Raw genomic sequence first — 22672 nt, forward strand, 5'->3', positions numbered from 1 at the left:
AGTACCATTGCTGAATCCCCCGCTATTGACATCCTGGGGGTTACCATTGACCAGAAACTGGTCATAAACCAAGTGGGTACGAGAGCAGGTCAGAGGCTAGAAATACTGCAGCAAGTAACTCCCCTCCTGACTCCCCAAAGCCTGTCCACCATCTACAAGGCACAAGTCAGGAGTGTGATGGAATACTCCCCACTTGTCTGGATGGGGGCAGCTCCAACAACACTCAAGAAGCTTGATACCATCCAGGACAAAGCAGCCGCTTGATTGGCACCACATCCACAAACATCCCCTCCCTCCACCACCGACAATCAGTAGCAGCAGTGTGTACTATCTACAAGATGCACTGCAGAAATTCACCAAAGATCCTCAGACTGCACCTTCCAAACCCACGACCACTTCCAAATTAGAAGGGCAAGGGCAGCAGATACAAGGGAACACCACCGCCTGTAAGTTCCCCTCCAAGTCACTCCCCATCCTGACTTGGAAATATATCATCGTTCCTTTAGGGCCCCTGGGTCAGAATCCTGGAATTCCTTCCCTAGAGGCATCCTGACTGTGCCTTGTAGGTGGTGGACAGGCTTTGGGGAGTCTCACTCACTCCAGGATTCCCAGCCTCTCCCCTGCTCTTGTAGTCACTGTGGTTATGTGGAGAGACCAGTTCAACATCTGGTCAATGATGACCTCCCTTCCCGATTGTCAAGGCAGCTGAGGGGTGACCTTATAGAGGTTTACAAAATCATGAGGAGCATGGATAGGATAAATAGACAAGGTCTTTGGTCCAGGGTGGCAAAGTCCAGAACTAGAGTCCATAGGTTTAGGGTGAGAGGGGAAAGACTTAAAAAGGTCTGAAGGGGCAACGTTTTCATGCAGAGGGTTGTGTGTGTATGGAATGAGCTGCCAGGGGAAGTGTTGGAGGCTGATACAATTACATTTAAAAGATAGTTGGATGGGTATATGAATAGGAAGGGTTTAGAGAGATACGGGCCAAGGGCTGGCAAATGGGACTAGATTATGTTAGGATGTCTGGTTGGCATGGAGGAGTTGGATCGAAGGGTCTGTTTCCATGCTGTACATCTCTATGACTCTATGACTGTGGTTCACGAAGGCAACTCACCACGTCCTTCTCAAGGGCAACCAGGGATGGGCAATAAATACTGGCCCAGCCACTGATACCCCCATCCCATGGAAGTGTTTGCTGTAACAAGCCTGATAGCAGTCACTTAACTGTGTAATGTCAGCCAGTGCTGTGTATAATACTGAGGATGTGGTCACTAACGTGTGAATGAAAGACAACAACAGAAACTGCTAACATGACAGAAAAAGCAGAAAGGATATAATGCAGAGCTCTATCCAAGTGTGAACCAACCTTCACACCTCTCAGTTCCATACGAGCCGAGGTTTCGAGAGTGCTGTGAAGTGTAACCAAGAACAGGAAAGCCAGCTCTGTGCTTCCATCAGAGAAACGCGGGGGAACAGTTAGTGAATGTGCTGCCTGAGAAACCAGCAGGAAACAATCTCACTCTCAACCGTCTTTCTGAAGAAACAACCTCATCAATGAGAGCCTGTTTTACACTCAGGGGTGATGGAATGTTTTCATAAAGGAGTTAGATATCGTTCCCAGAACCAAGGGATCAAAGGGCATGGGGAGAAAGCAGGAACAGGGGATACAGATAGTCAGCCATGGTTAAGGTGAATGGTGGAGCAGGCTTGAAGGGCCGAATGGCCTACTCCCACTCCTATTTTCGATGTTCCTGTCCATCTGGCACATTATTACTTACAGATTGCCATCCTGAAAACATCACCTTTATATCAACTCTCTGTCTATTAGTTAGCTGATCCTTTATGTACGCTAATATGCTACCCTCCAACATCAATGGGGTCTTGTCTCATTAAGGAGTCTAATGTGCAGTAGCTTATCAAATACAGTCTGTAAACACAAAGTTATTCCACCTCCTGCTTTCTTGTTACCTATCTTGCTTGTGACCCCCTCAAATAATACCAGTAAAGTCATCAGGCATGACGCAACACTACTCAATCATATTATGCGTTTCAAAATATTCTGTGATTACAACCATCATAACAGACTTATTATTTTCCCAATTACAGACAGAAAGCTAACTGGCCCAGTTACTTGCTTTTTGTCTCATTCCCTTTTTCAAAGGCATTGGCAGCGTTCCAATACTCTGGGCTTTTTCTAGAATCTAAGGACTCCAGGAAGGTTGCTGCCAGTGCATCCATATCGCTGTAGCTACCCCCTTTAATATTCTACAATGCAGCCCATCAGGCCCAGGGGATTTAGTGGTCTTTAAACCCATTAGTTTCCCAAGCATCTTTTCTCTAATGATAGTTACTGAATGTATCCCCTTCCTTCCTTTCACCCTTGAATATCCAGTAATTTTGGAATGTTAATAACGTCCTTTGTTGCAAAGTATTTATTCATCTCCTCTGCCATTTCCTGCTTCCCCATTATTATTTCCCTCTCTCAAAATTTCTGTTCACTTTTGCCTCTCTCTTCCTTTTTATATATTTAAAAATACATTTGCTGTCTATCTTGATACTACTATCAAAATTGAATTTGGACTGAATTAGCTTTCCTGTCACATGCAGTGGAATGGGTACCGTGAAAAGTCTGTAATGTCGCCAATTTGGTGCAACGTTAGGTATTGGCGACTGAGAGACAGATACTTCAATATGGGGTACAGATTTGAAAGACTTATAAGGAAATGTTCGGCACAGAATAAAGAAGTTTTGTTTATAAAGTACTTGAATTTTAGTCTTTCCACCAAGTCTGTTCCAGCACTGAGCCCCCAGACTGCCCGGGGCCAACTCCTTACATCATACTGGCCTCACTGCCAGTCCACAGGCTCCTCCACTCCAGGACCCCATTCCCTGTTCCGGCCTCCACTCTGGGACCCCATTCCCCACTCCAGCCTCTGCTCTGGGACTCCATTCCCACGCTCCAGCCTCTGCTCTGTGACCCCATTCCCTGTTCCGGCCTCTGCTCAGGGACCCCATTCCCACGCTCCAGCCTCTGCTCTGGGACTCCATTCCCATGCTCCAGCTCTGCTCTGGGACCCCATTCCCACGCTCCAGCCTCTGCTCTGGGACCCCATTCCCTGTTCCGGCCTCTGCTCTGGGACCCCATTCCCACGCTCCAGCCTCTGCTCTGGGACTCCATTCCCTGTTCCGGCCTCTGCTCAGGGACCCCATTCCCACGCTCCAGCCTCTGCTCTGGGACTCCATTCCCATGCTCCAGCTCTGCTCTGGGACCCCATTCCCACGCTCCAGCCTCTGCTCTGGGACTCCATTCCCACGCTCCAGCCTCTGCTCTGGGACTCCATTCCCGCGCTCTAGCCTCTGCTCTGGGACCCCATTCCCATGCTCCAGCCTCTGCTCTGGGACCCCATTCCCACGCTCCAGCCTCTGCTCTGGGACCCCATTACCATGCTCCGGCCTCTGCTCTGGGACTCCATTCCCACGCTCCGGCCTCTGCTCTGGGACCCCATTCCTGCACTCCAGCCTCTGCTCTGGGACCCCATTACCATGCTCCAGCCTCTGCTCTGGGACCCCATTACCACGCTCCAGCCTCTGCTCTGGGACCCCATTACCACGCTCCAGCCTCTGCTCTGGGACCCCATTCCCACGCTCCAGCCTCTGCTCTGGGACCCCATTACCATGCTCCGGCCACTGCTCTGGGACCCCATTACCACGCTCCAGCCTCTGCTCTGGGACCCCATTACCACGCTCCAGCCTCTGCTCTGGGACCCCATTACCACGCTCCAGCCTCTGCTCTGGGACCCCATTACCACGCTCCAGCCTCTGCTCTGGGACCCCATTACCACGCTCCAGCCTCTGCTCTGGGACCCCATTACCATGCTCCGGCCTTTGCTCTGGGACCCCATTACCACGCTCCGGCCTCTGCTCTGGGACTCCATTCCCACGCTCCAGCCTCTGCTCTGGGACTCCATTCCCACCTCCAGCCTTTGCTCTGGGACTCCATTCCCTGTTCCAGCCTCTGCTCTGGGACCCCATTCTCATGCTCCAGCCTCTGCTCTGGGACCCCATTCTCATGCTCCAGCCTCTGCTCTGGGACTCCACTCCCCCCGCATTGGGCTGGCCTGGGACTCACCAACAATGCCCTTTGTTCCTGCATACCCCTCCAGGTAAATTTAAGTTAAAGTTTGAAAAAATAATACTGCAGAAAGACAAAGAGAAAAACAGAAAAAGGAAACGAACAGGTGAAGCAGAGGAGCTCTGCTGCAGAACCTTCCTGTGGGGCCATCTTAAAAGCGAGCTGGATATGTATTTGAAAGGCATAGAGTTAGAGGGCGACAGAGCTAGGGCTGGAGAGTGGGACGAGCTGGGTAGCCTTTCAGGAGCTGGTACAGACATGATGGATCAAATGGCCTCCTTCTGCAACATAACATTCATTCATTCTATGTGCAAGTTTACTATCAAATTTTATTTCTTCCTCTTTACTTATTTTTGGTTGTCTTGCTGGTTTTTGAAAATTTCCCAATCCTCTGGCCTATCACTAATCTTTGCTACATTGTATGTTTCTCTTTCCCTTCCAATTTGATGGCATCCTTAATTTCCATGGTTAACCATGGTTGGCCTATCCCCTTCCAAGAATACCTTTGTAATTACCCTTAGTTCAGTTTAATCCAGTTTTTTCTAAGCCATGTTCCTCCCTCTCCAACTGAATGTTACATTATGCTTACTGTTTCCTAGGGGCTCATTGACTTTGAAAGTATTCATCAAACCTGATCCAAACGACTCTGATACCACAACATGTTGTGCCAGGAAACTGGATGCATTCTATGATGCCTTCCTTGTGGCTTCCTTTACCAATCTGGTGATCCCAACATACCCGAAGGTTAAAGTTACCCACAAGGAATGTACTGCCTTTGCTACATTCCCTTGTCATCTCTTGATTTTTGGATTAGTGGTGCTGGAAGAGCACAGCAGGTCAGGCAGCATCCGAGGAGCAGGAAAATCGACGTTTCGGGCAAAAGCCCTTCATCAGAAACAAAGGCAGAGAGCCTGAAAGGTGGAGAGATAAACTAGAGGAGGGTGGGGGTGGGGAGAAGTAGCATAGAGTACAATGGGTGAGTGGGGGAGGGGATGAAGGTGATAGGTCAGGGAGGAGGGTGGAGTGGATAGGTGGAAATGAAGATAGGCAGGTAGGACAAGTCATGGGGACAGTGCTGAGCTGGAAGTTTGGAACTAGGGTGAGGTGGGGGAAGGGGAAATGAGGAAACTGTTGAAGTCCACATTGATGCCCTGGGGTTGAAGTGTTCCGAGGCGGAAGATGAGGCGTTCTTCCTCCAGGCGTCTAGTGGTGAGGGAGCAGTGGCGAAGGAGGCCCAGGACCTCCATGTCCTCGGCAGAGTGGGAGGGGGAGTTGAAATGTTGAGCCACGGGGCGATTTGGTTGATTGGTGCGGGTGTCCCGGAGATGTTCCCTAAAGCGCTCTGCTAGGAGGCGCCCAGTCTCCCCAATGTAGAGGAGACCGCATCGGGAGCAACGGATACAATAAATGATATTGGTGGATGTGCAGGTAAAACTTTGATGGATGTGGAAGGCTCCTTTAGGGCCTTGGATGAAGGTGAGGGAGGTGGTGTGGGCGCAGGTTTTGCAATTCCTGCGGTGGCAGGGGAAGGTGCCAGGATGGGAGGGTGGGTTGTAGGCCGGCGTGGACCTGACCAGGTAGTCACGGAGGGAACGGTCTTTGCGGAAGGTGGAGAGGGGTGGGGAGGGAAATATATCCCTGGTGGTGGGGTCTGTTTGGAGGTGGCGGAAATGTCGGCAGATGATTTGGTTTATGCGAAGGTTTGTAGGGTGGAAGGTGAGCACCAGGTGAGCACGGTTGGAGGGGTGGGGCCTGAGGGCGGAGGTGCGGGATGTGGACGAGATGCATTGGAGGGCATCTTTAACCACGTGGGAAGGGAAATTGCGGTCTCTAAAGAAGGAGGCCATCTGGTGTGTTCTGTGGTGGAACTGGTCCTCCTGGGAGCAGATATGGCGGAGGCGGAGGAATTGGGAATACGGGATGGCATTTTTGCAAGAGGTAGGGTGGGAAGAGGTGTAATCCAGGTAGCTGTGGGAGTTGGTGGTTTGTAAAAAATGTCAGTGTCAAGTCGGTTGTCATTAATGGAGATGGAGAGGTCCAGGAAGGGGAGGGAGATGTCAAAGATGGTCCAGGTAAATTTAAGGTCAGTGTGGAATGTGTTGGTGAAGTTGATGAATTGCTCAACCTCCTCGCGGGAGCATGAGGTGGCGCCAATGCAGTCATCAATGTAGCGGAGGAAGAGGTAGGCAGTGGTGCCGGTGTAATTATGGAAGATCAACTGTTCTACGTAGCCAACAAAGAGACAGGCATAGTTTGGGCCCATACGTGTGCCCATGGCTACCCCTTTGGTCTGGACGAAGTGGAAGGATTCGAAGGAGAAATTGTTAAGGGTGAGGACCAGTTCAGCCAAACGAATGAGAGTGTCGGTGGAAGGGTACTGTTGGGGACGTCGGGAGAGGAAAAAACGGAGGGCTTGGAGGCCCTGGTCATGGCGGATGGAGGTGTAGAGGGATTGGATATCCATGGTGAAGATGAGGCGTTGGGGGCTGGGGAAACCAAAGTCTTGGAGGAGGTGGAGGGCGTGGGTGGTGTCTCGAACGTATGTGGGGAGTTCCTGGACTGGGGGGATAGGACAGTGTCGAGGTAGGTAGAGATGAGTTCAGTGGGGCAGGAGCATGCTGAGACAATGGGTCGACCAGGGTAGTCAGACTTGTGGATCTTGGGAAGGAGGTAGAACCGGGCAGTGCGGGGTTCCTGGACTATAAGGTTGGAAGCTGTGGGTGGGAGATCTCCTGAGGTGATGAGGTTCTGTATGCTCTGGGAGATGATGGTTTGGTGATGGGGGGGAATGGGGTCATCTCTTGATTTATCCTCAGTTTTGTTTAATTTATTCATTTGTAGGATGTGGGCATTGTTGCCTGTCCCTTGTGAAGGTGGGGGGGGTAGCTGCCTTGTTGAACTGCTGCAGTCTATGTGCTGTAGACTGACAGATAACGCCATTAGTTGCAGGATTTGTACCCAGTGTCACTGAAGGAACAGCAATATATTTCCTAGTTCGGATGCTGAGTGGCTTGGAGGGGGTCATGTTCCCAGGTATCTACTTCTGTTATCCTTCTAGACTCCACTCCACCAATCCTGTTTGGGGCCTACAGATTATTCCCACCAGTGTCTTCCTTCCCATTTTATTTTCTGCCTTTACCCATGTTTCAATCCAAGATAATTTCTTGCGATTATACTTTTTCTATCCCGTACCAACAATCCAACCCACCATTCCTTCCTTCCTGCCTAGTCCTTTTCATTTCCTCCGGAATATTTAGGTTGCAGTATGATGTGCCCATTTATCTGTGATGCAGGTGAGAGGCACACAGAGGGACACTCACTTACCTGTTGATAGTAACACAACAGAGTCGTTCGGTCTTGTTTAAAACTCTCCATTACATCTTTAGGAAGGAAACGAATCCTCAGATCATACCTGCAAGAAATTCCAAAAGGCGTTTTCCTTTAAATTCAATTTAGAACAGACTTATTGTCAAGCGCTTGACCAGAAGACAAAGGACACAAGGAGGCCCTTCAGCCCATCGAGTCTGCTCCGCCACTCAATAAGATCATGTTTGATATGAAAACCCTCAACTCCACTTCCCTGCCTTTTCCAAGTATCAAAACCAAGAGTACTGCAGACGCTGTCAACCTGAAACAAAAACACAAATTGCTGCAAAAGCTCAGCAGATCTGGCAGTGTCTGTGGAGAGAAATCAGAGTTAATGTTTCAGGCCCAGACCGAGAGTTCTGAGGAAGGATCACTACACCCGAGACTCTAACTCTAATTTCCATCCACAGATGCTGCCAGATTTTACAGTATTTTCTGTTTTTGTTTTGCACATATCCCTTGGTCCCCTTGTTGATTAAAAATCTATCGCAGCCCTGAATATACTTAACAACCTAGCCTTCTGTAGGAAAGAATTTCACAGATTCACTACGCTCTGAAAGAAAAAAACATCCTGGATGTTCCATGGTTTACCATTTGGCCTATCGTGTCCACTCTGCTATTTGATCATGGCTGATGTGTTTTTTAACCCCCTACTTTCCCACCTTCTCCCTGTAACCCTTGATCCCCTATCTCTCTCTGTCTTAAATACGCTCAATGACGTGGTCTCCACAGCCCTCTGCGGCAATGAGTTCCTCAGATTCTCCACCCTCTAGATGAAGAAAGTTCTCCTCATCTCTGTTCCAAAGGGTCATTTCTTCACTCCGAGACTGTGCCCTCGGGTCCTAGTCTCTCCTTCTGATGGAAACATTTTTTTCCACATCCACTGTATCCAGGCCTCTCAGTATTCTCTAAGTTTCAATAAGATTCTCCTTCATCCTTCTCAACTCCAACAAGTACAGACCCATTCAGCTCTATCACTCCAGGTGGTAGCAAATTCCTCATTCTCCTCAGGCTCTGGAATGGAGTTCAGGAACTTACTGTTACAATGATGTTACAATATTGTTACATCTACCACAAGCTGCTCCAAAAACCATCTCGTAGACATTCCATGACTTCCTTTTCTTAAGATCAGCTTCCAAATTGACTTTCCCAGTCCACCTGCATATTGGAGCTCCCCATGAGTACTGTAGTGGAGCCTTTCCTATCTGCTACTGCTCAGAGACCTCCCTTCATCACTCCTTGTTATTGGTTTCATTTCATTTCTTACTAAAGAGGCAATCCCACTCCCTCTGCCTGTCCTTTTGATTGGATGTGTATCTTTGGATATTTAGTTCCCAGACCTGATCCCCTTGCAGCCATGTCTCTGTGATACCCACATTGTATCTGCCAATTTCAGTCAGTGCCACAAGTTCACTTATCTTGCTTTGCGTGCTGTGGGTACCACATCCTCAGTCCTGCATTGACTGCTCCCCCTTCTCAGAGTTATCCTCTTACCTGCTGTGCCTGTAGTTAAGATTCCTGACCCTTTCCACAGTTTTTCCTATGACTTGCTCTGTAACCATTAATGATCTCTGCTGAGTCCTCCTCCCCTTTAACTTTGTCCATAATATTCCATCCAACTGAACCCATTTCCCCACCACCCCCCAACTATTCATTTAAAGCCCTTTAAGCGGAATCATCAGTTCAGGAGATAGGAATCCCTTGCCATGCATCACCACATGCACTCTCAACCTCTCTCTCCATCAGTATCGCCTCACGCTGGCTCAAGGCTGCACTGCTCTCCACTTCCACTTCATCCTCTGGCTGTTTTCCTTTCGGACATTAAGGAGCACAAGATGCAACAAACTCAGAGATACCCAGGGTCCTCTGGAACCTCCCGCCCCATCTATTCCCTCTGCCTCCATCCCCTGCCCTAACCCCATCTCCTATCAGGTATTCCCTTCTGACGGTCTACTCTGTGATGATGACCGTTCTGTATTCAGCAAAGGTCTCGGCTTTATCCCTCTGCATCTCCATCTTTAATGAATTTTGGGCATGGCATGACATTGAACTCTACTTCCGTTAGCTTCACCTCCCTGCTCATTTCTTTGGATCAGAGTCCTCTTTCTGTCCCACAGACCCCCTCACACCTACCTCCAACACTCTCCCTCCACCTAGAGCCCTCCCTCTGGCCTTTTCCCTTTATTGGCCTATTTGTCAGGTCAGATGGGAGGCCTTGGGGAGCCACATTGGCCCCAGTTAGTCTTGTCTCTTCGTGGGGTATGTGGAACATTCCTTGTTCCAGTTCTATTTCAGCGCCCATCCACAACCCTTTCCCCGATATATCAATGATATCATCAGTACTGCTTCTGTCTCTCTCGACCTGGCTCTCACTTTCATCTGGTCCATCTCTGATTCGTCCCTTCCCTTCCTCAATATCTTGGTTTCCATTTCTGGGGATAGATTGGCCACCAACATCGCCTAAACAGAACCCACCAACTCCCACAGCTACCTAGACTATATATCCTCGCCCCCTCCTTCCTATAAAGCGTCGATTCCATTCTCCCAGTTCCTCCGTACTTGTTCCGACGAGGCCAATTTTGACAAGGGGGCATCCGAAATGTCCACCTTCTCCCTCAACCAAGGATTCCCCAGCACCGTAGTTGACAAGGCCCCTCAGCTGGTCTGACCCATCTCCTGCATTTTGGCCCTCACCACCCCTCTCTCCCCCCACAACAGCGATAGGGTGCCCTTGTCCTCAGCTACCATCCTACCAGCATCCACATCAGAGCAGGAGGTGGTGGTGTTGGTCTATATATAGAATAACAGATACCAGGGAGTGAGTTACCGAAATCTAATTAAGGGTTTCGGGGTGGTTTATATATGGAATAACAGACCTCTCAGGAATGAGTTACAGACTGGAATCTAATCGATGGGTTCAGGGTGTAAGGAGTTTTATATTTAGAATATCAGATATCAGGAGTGCAGGCCAGACTGGAATATGCTCCAGGGGTCAAGGGAGATGGTTTTATTAATGAACATGACCAAAGCTGAGCAGGGGGGGGGGGGGGGGGGGGGGGGGGGTTAGGAGAGAAATCCTTTCACCTTGTTCACAGGGCAAGGCTGTGGAAACATTCATGACATTCCCGGAGCAGTTAGTTCAGTCACAGTTCACCAGATATGGAGTAAGTTAAATATACTCAGTGTTTTTCTCTGCGCTGCACCAAAAGACCAGACTGTAATAAATGTTAATACCTCCATTCAGCTTCATGGTGTAGACTCTCATATTTCGTCAGAACCTCATGGACAGTAAGGTCAGGGTGTAGCCAATATATTTCATCTGACTTCAGATGCTTCAGTCTGAGTCCATAGCAGCTCTTAAAAATGATACTGGGTCCCACTCTCCCACTGTCCAGTATTGTGTTAATAATCTCCTGTGTGCAAAGAGGACAATTAGAACCATCACACACAATACTGACTGATAATAAAGCAAGATATGGCTGGTCTGTCTGAGAATAAACAGTAATCCATGCAGTATCAGAGAAACCAGTTTCCATCACCTCACAATGGCCTACCCTATTCCACATGTTGACAGCAAAACATCGAACATGTCCTTACCGTCACCTCCTGCTCCACCGTTCCTATTCCCTGTGGCTACTGAACAAATACCTGCCCCAACCACTTCACTGTGTGCTGCACAGGCTGGTCCATGGGCTGTACGTCAACAGAGACACACTCAGAATGTGATGAGGGAGGGGTTGGTGAGTGAGGGAATTTGGTGAGTGAGGAGGGGGTTGGTGAGTGGGGGGGTATTGGTAAGGGGATTGATGATTGATGAGTGAGGGGGGTTGTTGAGTGAGGGTGGAGCTAGTGAGTGAGGATGGTTTGGTGAATCGTGGAAGTTGGGGTTTGGTGAGCAAGGAGGATTTGGGTGAGTGAGTGGGGGTTTGTTGAGTGAGGGGGAGTTTGGTGAGTGAGGAGGGTTTGGTGAGTGAGGAGGGTTAGGTGAGTGAGGGGGTTTTGGGTGAGTGAGGGGGTTTTGGGTGAGCGAGGGGGTTTTGGGTGAGCGAGTGAGGGTTTGTTGAGTGAGGAGGGTTTGGTGAGTGAGGAGGGTTTGGTGAGTGAGGGGGGCTTGGGTGAGTGAGGGAGTTTTGGTGAGTGAGGGGGTTTTGGTGAGTGAGGGGGGCTGGGGTTTGGTGAGTGAGTGAGGGTTTGGTGAGTGAGGACGATTTGGTGAGTGAGGGGGGTTTGGTGAGTGAGGGAGGTTTGGTGAGTGAGGGAGGTTTGGTGAGTGAGGGAGGTTTGGTGAGTGAGGGCGGTTTGGTGAGTGAGGAGGATTTGGTGAGTGAGGAGGATTTGGTGAGTGAGGAGGATTTGGGTGAGTGAGGGTTTGTTGAGTGAGTGAGGGTTTGGTGAGTGAGGACGATTTGGTGAGTGAGGGGGGTTTGGTGAGTGAGGGAGGTTTGGTGAGTGAGGGGGGTTTGGTGAGTGAGGGAGGTTTGGTGAGTGAGGGAGGTTTGGTGAGTGAGGGAGGTTTGGTGAGTGAGGGCGGTTTGGTGAGTGAGGAGGATTTGGTGAGTGAGGAGGATTTGGGTGAGTGAGGGTTTGTTGAGTGAGTGAGGGTTTGGTGAGTGAGTGACGGTTTTGTGAGTGAGGAGGGTTTAGTGAGTGAGGGGGGTTTGGGTGAGTGAGGGGGGTTTGGTGAGTGAGGGAGTTTTGGTGAGTGAAGGGGGCTGGGGTTTGGTGAGTGAGGGGGGTTTGGTGAGTGAGGGAGGTTTGGTGAGTGAAGGGGGGTTTGGTGAGTGAAGGGGGGTTTGCTGAGTGAAGGGGGGTTTGCTGAGTGAAGGGGGGTTTGGTGAGTGAGGAGGAGTTTGGTGAGTGTGGAGGGTTTGGTGAGTGAGGAGGGTTTGGTGAGTGAAGGGGGGTTTTGTGAGTGGGGATGGGCCGTTTTAGTGAGGGCAGAGTTTGCTGATTACCAGTCAGGTAGTGACTGCCAAGGCAATCCTACTTGGGAATGACTTTTCTGTGTCGGATATCGATGAAGGTGATGACTCCTCGGTGGAATGCAGCAAAATCTACATCATCCATGACATTATGGGTGGCTCAGCCCCATATGTGTGGCTTAGGAAAAGGGCGAGAGCAGCCCTCATTAGGGGGTTCTCTGATTGGGGAACAGCCAGGCCCCAGGGTGATGTTGGCCTCCCTGGTACTAGGTTTGGGAATGGCACACAGCCCTCATCCTGGTCTCTTTCTGATGCGTCAATGAAAGAATTTTACAAATTTTGTCCATCTTCGTCACAAACAACTGAAACCAGGTCTCTCCACAGACACAACACTGGACTTGGCTCTTTCAACTGCAAACTCTGTTAGGACTGTGTCGACAAGGGGCAAGCCAATAGCTACAGCCTCCCACAAGTGAATGTTTGAACAAATGACACTGCTGTAGCAGTAAGTTCCGAATACAACCAGCTTAAAGTTTGTGTTCAAATCTACTAAATTGCAATTGTGCATCAGAAACATTGCTGCAGAATCTCACATTTTTGTTCAATGTGCTTCTCCTTCTCACCCACAAAGATTTCAAGTGACACCCTTCTTAAAACTCACACTTTGAGCACAAACTGGTCAGTGAAGCTTTTGAAAGTTTCACCCTCCCCTTTCATGAAAGCCTATAGTTTTATACTTGAAACTATATAAGGAATGTAGATGTGTCAAAAATAGACCACAGACAGATTGTTAACTTCCTTACAGAGTGCCGCGATATCCATCTGTAATCAGCAATGCACCAAAATATTCCGTTGGATTTAGTGTGTTGGTTCATTGCTGTTTCAGAATAAATCCAGGTCTACCACTGTCCCAGTCATGTCGGGATAATTTTACAAGATTACGGCCAGAAACAATTCAATCAAATTTTACTGTAGCCCATTTAATAAGTCAAAGTCAACTGGTAAACTGTTAATCAGTAACTTGGAGAAAGTGAGGACTGCAGATACTGAGGATCAGAGTCAGAGAGTGTGGTGCTTGAAAAGCACAGCCGGTCAAGCAGCTCTTCATTAGGAATGTCATTCTGACTCTCCTGCCTTACCTGCTGTGTTTTACAGATGGATATCATGGCAGTAAGGAGGTTAACAGTAACCATGAAGCTGTCAGCCATCATGAAATCCAACTTGGGTGACGAATATTAATGAGGGAACAATATCTGTCATTTATACCCGATCTGTTACCACGTGGGGCAGGGAGAAAGTCTGGGAGCAATGGCCAATGGAAAGCCTATCACAAAGGGCACGGGAAAATGGTTCTGAGGCTGCAGATGTGATACCAGGTTGGTATGTTGGCTCCTGAGTGCCAGGGTCAGGGACGTCACTGTAGAGCTGTAGGAGATTCTGAAGGGGCAGAGAGGGAACAGGCAGGCTGTTTTGGTCCACGTTGGTACCAGTGACATGGATCAAAAGGAGGATGGGGCTCTGCAAGCAGAATATAGGGGGCCAGGGAATATGTTAAAGCTAGGACCTCAAAGGGAACAATTTCAGGATGACTCCCAGTGCCGTATGCTCACAAGATCGGAAATAGGAGCACAGACTGAATGAGCATGTGGCTGGAGCGATGGTGTAGGAGGGAGGCACTCAGATTCTTGAGGATTTGGGACCACTTATGGACGTTCCAGAAGTAAAGGTCCCGGAGAGATTTCTTTATCCAGAGGGTATTGAATCTGTGCAATTCTCGACTACAGAAGGCTAGTCATGGCAATTACTCAATACACATTCAGGAAAGAAATCAATTTGAGAAGCTGAAGCTGTCACAGGGGGATAGGGAGAGAGTGGGATTGTTGCCAAAATGTCATCCCACTGCAGAGATCAGAGTTGCTGCCTGCTCAGTCTCTGAGTGTGACATGGTCTCTATTACAGCATTGTGTTTGTCAGTCTTTCTCAGAGAATCGGTTGCTATGACTCACCCGGATTTCTGTCGTGTGGTTGCATTTGACTAACTTGAAGTTTTTGCCCAAGTTGATGCTGGTGTTGCTGCAGAAGCAGACTTTAAGGATCTTTGTCACCCCTCCCTCCTTGGAGGTGTCAGACTGAATACACAGAGCCTGGGTCGTGGCATCTCTCCACACATCCAAAGGGTTTTGGTCACCTGTCATTTTCCAGCCTTCAGGTTTCCTGGGAGAGCACCATCACTGACCTGGGGGGGGAAGCATTGACATCAATTATAACAAAGCTCATTTGGAATATTTCAGTGTACAACCACAGAAACCACCTTCTTCAAGCTGGAACCTTCAGTATCTTGTATTGACCGAGTCTGTCAGGAACATTCTTCAACACAGAGACAGGAGAAAGCCATTCAGCTCCTTGACGTGTCCCGTTGTTCAGTTAGATCCTAGCCAATTGACACCAGCTCCATTTTCCCATTCCCTCCAAATCTCTCAGTATCTCTCCTACCGATGACCAGCACCAAAAGTGAAGTGAAATTGGCCCTGACCCCAGAGGACCATAGAGCTGCTCTCTCATTCCAAATAATGTGGATGAATTGATCAGGTGACCAGGGGTGGGAAGTGAACATTCAAGGGTATTCCGTATTTAGGAAGGACAAACAAAAAGGAAAAGGCAGTGGAATTGACAATACTGGTTAAAAAGGATATAAACACAAGATATTAGCTCAGACAGTGGCAAATCTGTATGAGGGAAGTGAGAAATATCACAGGGCAAAAACTATCAGTGAGGGTGGTATATAGACCACCAAACTGTCACGGTGAACTTCAGAATGGCATTAAACAGGAAATCAGAGATGTGTCCAGTAAAGGAACATCTGTATTTACAGATGACGTTAATCTACATATAGATTAAGTGAATCAAGTTATTCACAATACTGTAGAGGAGGAATTCCTGGAGTGTATATGGGATTGCTTTCTGGACCAAAACATTGAGGAAACAATCAGAGAACAGACCATGTTAGATTGGGTATATTGCAAAGAGAAAGGACGTGTTGATAACATGGTTGTGAGACACCCCTTTGAGTGACCATTATATGGTAGAATCCTTCATCTAGGAGAGTAAGGCAGTTGGTTCTGAGGCTGGGGTCCTGAATCTGAATAAGGGAAACTATGATAATATAAGTCATGAACTGGCTCTGATGGTTTGGGAAATGTGTCTGAAAGGAATCACAGTGGATAGACTATGCCAAACATTCAAAGGACAAATGGGTGAATAACACAAATTGTTTATTCATGTCTGGAACAAGGGTGTACAGATAACAATGACCAAACCACGGCTTAGGAAGGAAGTGAGAGACAGTATTAGATGCAAAAAAAGGACATACAAATTGGCAAGAAAAAACAACAGTTTAGAAGTCACCAAAGGAGGACCAAGGGATTGATTAAGAAGGGGAAATTGAGGATGACTGTTATAGAACATAGGAGAAAGAGAGGACTGCAGATGCTGGAGATCAGAGTCGAGAGTGTGGTGCTGGAAAATCACAGCGGGTCAGGCAGTATCCGAGGAGCAGGAGAATCGACGTTTTGGACATAAGCCCTTCATCAGGAATGAGGCTTATGGGATGAGGGGTTGGAGAGATAAATGGGTGGATGGTTGGGCTGGAGGGAAGGTAGCTGAGAGTGCAATGGGTGGATGGAGATGGTAAAGTCAGAGAGGAGGGTGGAGCGGATAGATGGGAAGAGAGATGGACAGTAGATCGGTCATGAGGGTGGTGCTGAGCTGGCAGGTTGGATCTGCAATAAAGTGGGGGGTGGGAAAATGAGGAAACCGGTGAAGTCCACATTGATGCCCTAGGGTTAGAGGGTCCCAAGATGGAAGTTGAGGCGTTCTTCCTCCAGGCATCGGGTGGTGAGGGAGTGGAGATGGAGGAGGCCAAGCATCTGCAAGTCCGGGTGGAGTGGGAGGGGGAATTAAAGTGTTCGGCCACGGGGCGGAGGGGTTGGTTGGTGCGGGTGTCCCGGATATGTTCTCTGAAGCACCCTGCGAGTAGGTGTCCCGTCTCCCCAGTGCAGAGGAGACAGCATCAGGAGCAACGGATGCAATAAATGATATTGGTGGAAGTGCAGGTGACACTTTGATGGATGTGGAAGGTTCCTTTGGAAACCTTGGAAGTAGGTGAGGGGGAAGGTGTGGGCACAGGATTTGCACATCTTGTGGTGGCAGGGGATGATGTTGGAAGGGGAGGGTGGGTTGGTGGGGGGCGTGGACCTGACGAGGGAGTTGTAGAGGGAATAGTCTTTACAGAAATCAGATAGGGGAGGGGAGAGGAGGGAAATATATCTCTGGTGGTGGGGTCTGTTTGTAGGAAATGTCAGCGGATGATGCGGTTTACGCGGAGGTTGGTAGTGGGGAAGGTGAGGACCAGGGGAGTTCTGTCCTTGTTTTAGATTAGATTAGATTACATTACAGTGTGGAAACAGGCCCTTCGGCCCAACAAGTCCACACCGACCCGCCGAAGCGCAACCCATCCATACCCCTACATTTACCCCTTACCTAACACTACAGGCAATTTAGTATGGCCAATTCACCTGACCCGCACATCTTTGGACTGTGGGGGGAAACCGGAGCACCCGGAGGAAACCCACGCAGACACGGGGATAATGTGCAAACTCCACACAGTCAATCGCCTGAGGCGGGTATTGAACCCGGGCCTCAGGCGCTGTGAGGCAGCAGTGCTAATCATTGTGCCACCGTGCCGCCCACTAAACTTACGGTTGGAGGGGTGGGGTTTGAGGGTGGGGATGCGGGATGTGAATGAGATACATTGGAGGGCATCTTCAACCACATGGGAAGGGAAATTTTGGTGTTGAAAGAAAGAGGCCATCTGGTGTGTTCTGTGGTGGAACTGGTCCTCCTGGGAGCAGATGTGGCGGAGGCAGAGGAATTGGGAATACGGGATGGCATTTTTACAGGAGGGAAGGTGGGAGGAGGTGTAGTCCAGGTAGCTGTGGGAGTCGGTGGGTTTGTAGAAAATATCAGTGTTGAGTTGGTCACAGTTTATGGAGATGAAGAGGTCCAGGAAGGGGAGGGAGGTATCTGAAATGGTCCAGGTGAACTTAAGGTCAGGGTGGAATGTGTTGGTGAAGTTGATGAACTGTTCAACCTCCTCATGGGAGAACAAGGTGGTACCGATACAATCATCAATGCAGTGGAGGAATATGTTATAGAATATAGATCAGCATCACACAGTACAGGCCCTTCACCCCTTGATGCTGTGCTGATTTTTTATCCTACTCTAAGACTAACTAACCTACATACCCTTCATTTTACTGTCATCCATGTGCCTATCCAAGAGTGGTTTAAGTGTCCCTAATGTTTCTGACTCTACTACCACTGCTGGCAGTGCATTCCACACAGCCACCATTCTCTGTGTAAAGAATCTCCCTCTGACATCTCCCCTAAACCTTCCTCCAATCACCTTAAAATTATTACCCCTCATGGTAGCCATCTCCACTTTGGGAAATAGTCTCTGTCTATCCACTCTATCTATGCCTCATCATCTTGTGCACCTCTATCAAGTCACCTTGCATCCTTTTTCGCTCCAATGAGAAAAGCCCTAGCTCCCTCAACCTTCATTCATAAGACATGCCCTCCAACCCAGGCAGCATCCTGGTAAATCTCCTCTTCACCCTCTCTACAGCTTCCACAACTTTTCTATAACGAGGCGACCAGAACGGAACACATTATTCCAACTGTGGTCTAACCAGGGCTCTATAGAGCTGCGGCATAACCTCACAGCTCAAACTCAATCCCACTGTTAATGAAAGCCAATACACCATATGCCTTCTTAACAATTCTTTCAAGTTGATGGCCCATTTGACGGATCTATGCACGTGTACCCCAAAATCCTGCTGTTCTTCCACACTGCCAAGAATCCTGCCTCTAATCCTGTATTCTGCATTCAAATTCAACCTTCCAAAAATGAATCACTTCACATTTTTCCAAGTTGAACTCCATCTGCTACTTCTCAGCCCAGTTCTGCATCCTGTCAATGTCTTGTTGCAACCTATAACAGCCCTCCACATTATCCACAATCTACCAACCTTCACATTATCTTGCTGGGGACTTAAGAACTGACAGTAAAAGTTTCTATAGCTATGAAAAAAGAAATAGATTGGTTAAAAACTAGAGTGGGTCCTTACCATCAGAAACGAGGGAATTTATAATGGGGAACAAAGAACTGGCTAATGAATTAAATTCATACTTCATTTGTGACTACACAAAGAAAGGACAGAAATGCAGGGTTTAGTGAGAAGGAGGAACTGAACCGAATCTGTACTCGTCCTGAAATAATGTTGGAGAAATTGATAAATCCCCAGGGTTTGATAATCTACATCCCAGAGCACTTAAGGAAGTGGCTCTGGAAATAATGGATGCATTGGTGGTCAGCTTCCAAGATTCTTTAGATTCTGGAAAAGCTCCTATGGATTGAAGGGTGATGTAACTTCACTCTTTAAAAAGAGGGTAAAGTGAAAACAGAATTGTAGATCAGTCAGCCTGATATTGGGAGTGGGATAATGCCCGAGTCATCTTGAGTATCAAGGATTTTATTGCAGAGCACTTAGAAAACAGGGTTGGAATCAGGCACAGTCAGCATGGATTTACAAAAGGAAAACCGCGCTTGACAAATCAACAGGAATTCTTTGAGGAGGTTATTAGTAGTGTAGGTCAGGGGAGCCAGTGGATGTGGTTTATTTAGACTTTCAGAAAGCTTTTGAGAAAGTCCAATATGGGAGATTAATGCGTAAAATTAAAGCACATGGAATTGGGGGCGATGTATTGAGATTGATAGAGAACTGATTAGCAACCAGGAAACAAAAAATAAATAGGTCTTTTTCTGACTGACAGACAGTGACTACTGAGGTACTGTAAGGATCACTGCTAGCACCCAAGCTATTCACAATATCCATTACTGATTGAGATGAGGGAACTGAATGTAATATCTCCAATTTTGCAGATGACACAAAGCTGGGTGGGAGGGTGAGCACTGAGGAGGATGCAGAGATGGACAGGCGGAATGGGTGGGCATATGCTTGGCAGAGGAGGAAGTGAGGACTGCAGATGCTGGAGATCAGAGCTGAAAATGTGTTGCTGGAAAAGCGCAGCAGGTCAGGCAGCATCCAAGGAACAGGAGAATCAATGTTTCGGGCATAAGCCCTTCTTCAGGAATTCCTGAAGAAGGGCTTATGCCCGAAACGTCAATTCTCCTGTTCCTTCGATGCTGCCTGACCTGCTGCGCATTTCCAGCAACACATTTTCAGCATATGCTTGGCAGAGACAGGATAATGTGGATAAATGTGAGGTTATACACTTTGGTACAAAAACAGGAAAGCAGATTATCATCTGAATGGTGATAGATTGGGAAACGGAGAGGTGCAATGAGACCTGGGTGTCCTTGTACATCAGTCACTGAAAGGAAGTGTTGCAGGAGCAGCAGGTGGTGGAGAAGGTAAATGGGAAGTTTGCTTTTACAGTGACAGAGTTGGAGTACAGGAGCAGGGGTGTCTCGCTGCAATTATATAGAGCCTTGGAGAGGTCACACCTGGGATACTGTGAGCAGTTTTGGTCCCTTATCTGAGGAAGGGTGTTCATGCTCTCGAGGAAATGCAGCAAGGGTTTCCCTGACTGATTCCTTGGACTTCAGAACAATGAGAGGGATGGAATCTTATTTTAAAAGTCCTGTAAAATTGTAACAGGACTAAACAGGTAAGATGCAGGAAGGAATATCCCAATGGTGTGGGATCATAGTTTAAGAATAAGGGGTCAACGATTTAGGACTGAGATGATGAGAAGTGTCATCACCCAGAGAGTGAGGAGCCTGTGAAATTCACTAAAACAAAATTGCTTGAGGTCAAAACGTTGTGTTTCAAGAAGGAGGTAGAAGGAGGTAGTCTTGTGGCTAAAGAGATGAAGGGAAGGATGGGTGGCACATGGGGTGGGGTTGTGTGGGGAGGTGGGGGAGTAAGATTAGGGTATTGAGCTTGATGGTCAGCCATGAGGGACTGAGTGGCCACCTCCTGCTCCTATATGGTGAGTTTAACCTGAGGGACACCAGAGTTTGTGCGAAGATTTGTAGCTCGGGTGCTCGTTGTTGTGGTTCTGTTCGCCGAGCTGGGAATTTGTGTTGCAGATGTTTCGTCCCCTGTCTAGGTGACATCCTCAGTGCTTGGGAGCCTCCTGTGAAGCGCTTCTGTGGTGTTTCCTCTCGCATTTGTAGTGGTTCGAATCTGCCGCTTCCGGTTGTCAGTTCCAGCTGTCCGTTGCAGTGGTCGCTATATTGGGTCCAGGTCGATGTGCTTATTGATTGAATCTGTGGATGAGTGCCATGCCTCTAGGAATTCCCTGGCTGTTCTCTGTTTGGCTTGTCCTATAATAGTAGTGTTGTTCCAGTCGAATTCATGCTGCTTGTCATCTGCGTGTGTGGCTACTAAGGGTAGCTGGTCGTGTTGTTTTGTGGCTAGTTGGTGTTCATGGATGCGGATCGTTAGCTGTCTTCCTGTTTGTCCTATGTAGTGTTTTGTGCAGTCCTTGCATGGGATTTTGTACACTACATTGGTTTTGCTCATGCTGGGTATTGATCAAGGATAGTCAGCATGGTTTTGTGAAGGGCAGGTCGTGCCTCACAAACCTGATTGAATTCTTTGAGAAGGTGATTAAGGAGGTAGACGAGGGTAAAGCGGTAGATGTGGTGTATCTGGATTTTAGTAAGGCGTTTGATAAGGTTCCCCATGGTAGGCTACTTCAAAAAATACGGAGGTATAGCATTGAGGGTGAGTTGGAGGTTTGGATTAGGAATTGGCTGGCTGGAAGAAGACAGAGGGTAGTAGTTTATGGTAAAGGTTCATCTTGGAGTGCAGTTACTAGCGGTGTTCCGCAAGGATCTGTTTTGGGACCATTGCTGTTTGTCATTTTTATAAATGACCTGGAGGAGGGGCTAGAAGGTTGGGTGAGCAAGTTTGCGGATGATACGAAAGTCGGTGGAGTTGTTGACAGTGAGGAAGGATGTGTCAGGTTACAGCGGGATATAGATAAGCTGCAGAGCTGGGCAGAAAGGTGGCAAATGGAGTTCAATGCAGGTAAGTGTGAGGTGATTCACTTTGGTAAGAGTAACAAAAAGATGGGGTACTGGGCTAATGGTCAGATACTTGGTAGTGTGGATGAGCAGAGGAATCTTGGTGTCCATGTACACAGATCTCTGAAAGTTGCCACCCAGGTAAATAGTGCGGTGAAGAAGGCATATGGCGTACTGGCTTTTATTGGTAGAGGAATTGAGTTCCAGAGCCCTGAGGTCATGTTGCAGTTGTAAAAGACTCTGGTGCGGCCGCATCTGGAGTATTGTGTGCAGTTTTGGTCGCCATACTATAGGAAGGATGTGGAGGCACTGGAACGGGTGCAGAGGAGGTTTACCAGGATGTTGCCTGGTATGGTAGGAAGATCGTATGAGGAAAGGCTGAGGCACTTGGGGTTGTTTTCATTGGAGAAAAGAAGGTTTAGGGGTACACCTTGATAGAGGTGTACAAGATGATTAGGAGTTTAGATAGGGTTGACCATGAGAACCTTTTTCCACGTATGGAGTCAGCTATTACGAGGGGGCATAGCTTTAAATTAAGGGGGGGGTAGGTATAGGACAGATATTAGGGCTAGATTCTTTATTCAGCGAGTCGTGAGTTCATGGAATGCCCTGCCAGTAGCAGTGGTGGACTCTCCCTCTTTATGGGCATTTAAACGGGCATTGGATAGGCATATGGAGGATAGTGGGCTAGTGTAGGTTAGGTGGGCTTGGATCGGCGCAACATCGAGGGCCAAAGGGCCTGTACTGCGCTGTATTCTTCTATGTTCTATGTGTGTGTGTGTGTGCGCGCGCGTATGTGTGCGCGTGTGTATATGTGTGCGCGTGTGTATATGTGTGCGCGTGTGTATATGTGTGCGCGCGTGTGTGTGCACGTGCGCGCATGTGTGTGAATGTGTTTTTGAATGTGTGAACGTGTGTGTATTTGAGCGTGTGTGTGTGTGCATGCACGTGTGTGTGTGAGAGAGTGTGTGTGTGTGAGAGAGTGTGTGCGTGTGAGAGAGTGTGTGCGTGTGTGTGAGAGTGTGTGTGAGTGTGTGTGAGTGTGTGAGAGTGTGTGAGAGTGTGTGTGTGTGTGTATATGTGTGTGAGTATGTGTGTGAGAGTGTGTATGTGTGTGAGAGAGTGTGAGTGTGT

At 48.3% G+C, this 22672-nt stretch overlaps 1 protein-coding gene across 4 annotated transcripts in view; it reads right to left on the minus strand.

Annotated features, from left to right (window-relative positions):
* Positions 1 to 22672, minus strand: part of LOC122552545 (protein-tyrosine kinase 2-beta-like) — a 186278-nt gene that overhangs the window by 103078 nt on the left and 60528 nt on the right. For all 4 annotated transcript variants that reach the window (XM_087991026.1, XM_087991025.1, XM_087991024.1 and 1 more), the window contains exons 2-4: positions 14427 to 14656; positions 10733 to 10911; positions 7457 to 7544 (exon numbers count right to left, since the gene is read on the minus strand). In XM_087991026.1, coding sequence (XP_087847152.1) covers positions 7457 to 7544; positions 10733 to 10911; positions 14427 to 14615 — 456 coding nt within the window. In that variant the 5' untranslated portion in view covers positions 14616 to 14656. The remainder of the gene's footprint in view (positions 1 to 7456; positions 7545 to 10732; positions 10912 to 14426; positions 14657 to 22672) is intronic.

This window comes from Chiloscyllium plagiosum, unplaced genomic scaffold (genome assembly GCF_037043375.1).
Source record: "Chiloscyllium plagiosum isolate Xiang-an unplaced genomic scaffold, Cpla_swu_hap1 HiC_scaffold_10, whole genome shotgun sequence".
NCBI classification, from domain to species: Eukaryota; Metazoa; Chordata; class Chondrichthyes; order Orectolobiformes; family Hemiscylliidae; genus Chiloscyllium; species Chiloscyllium plagiosum.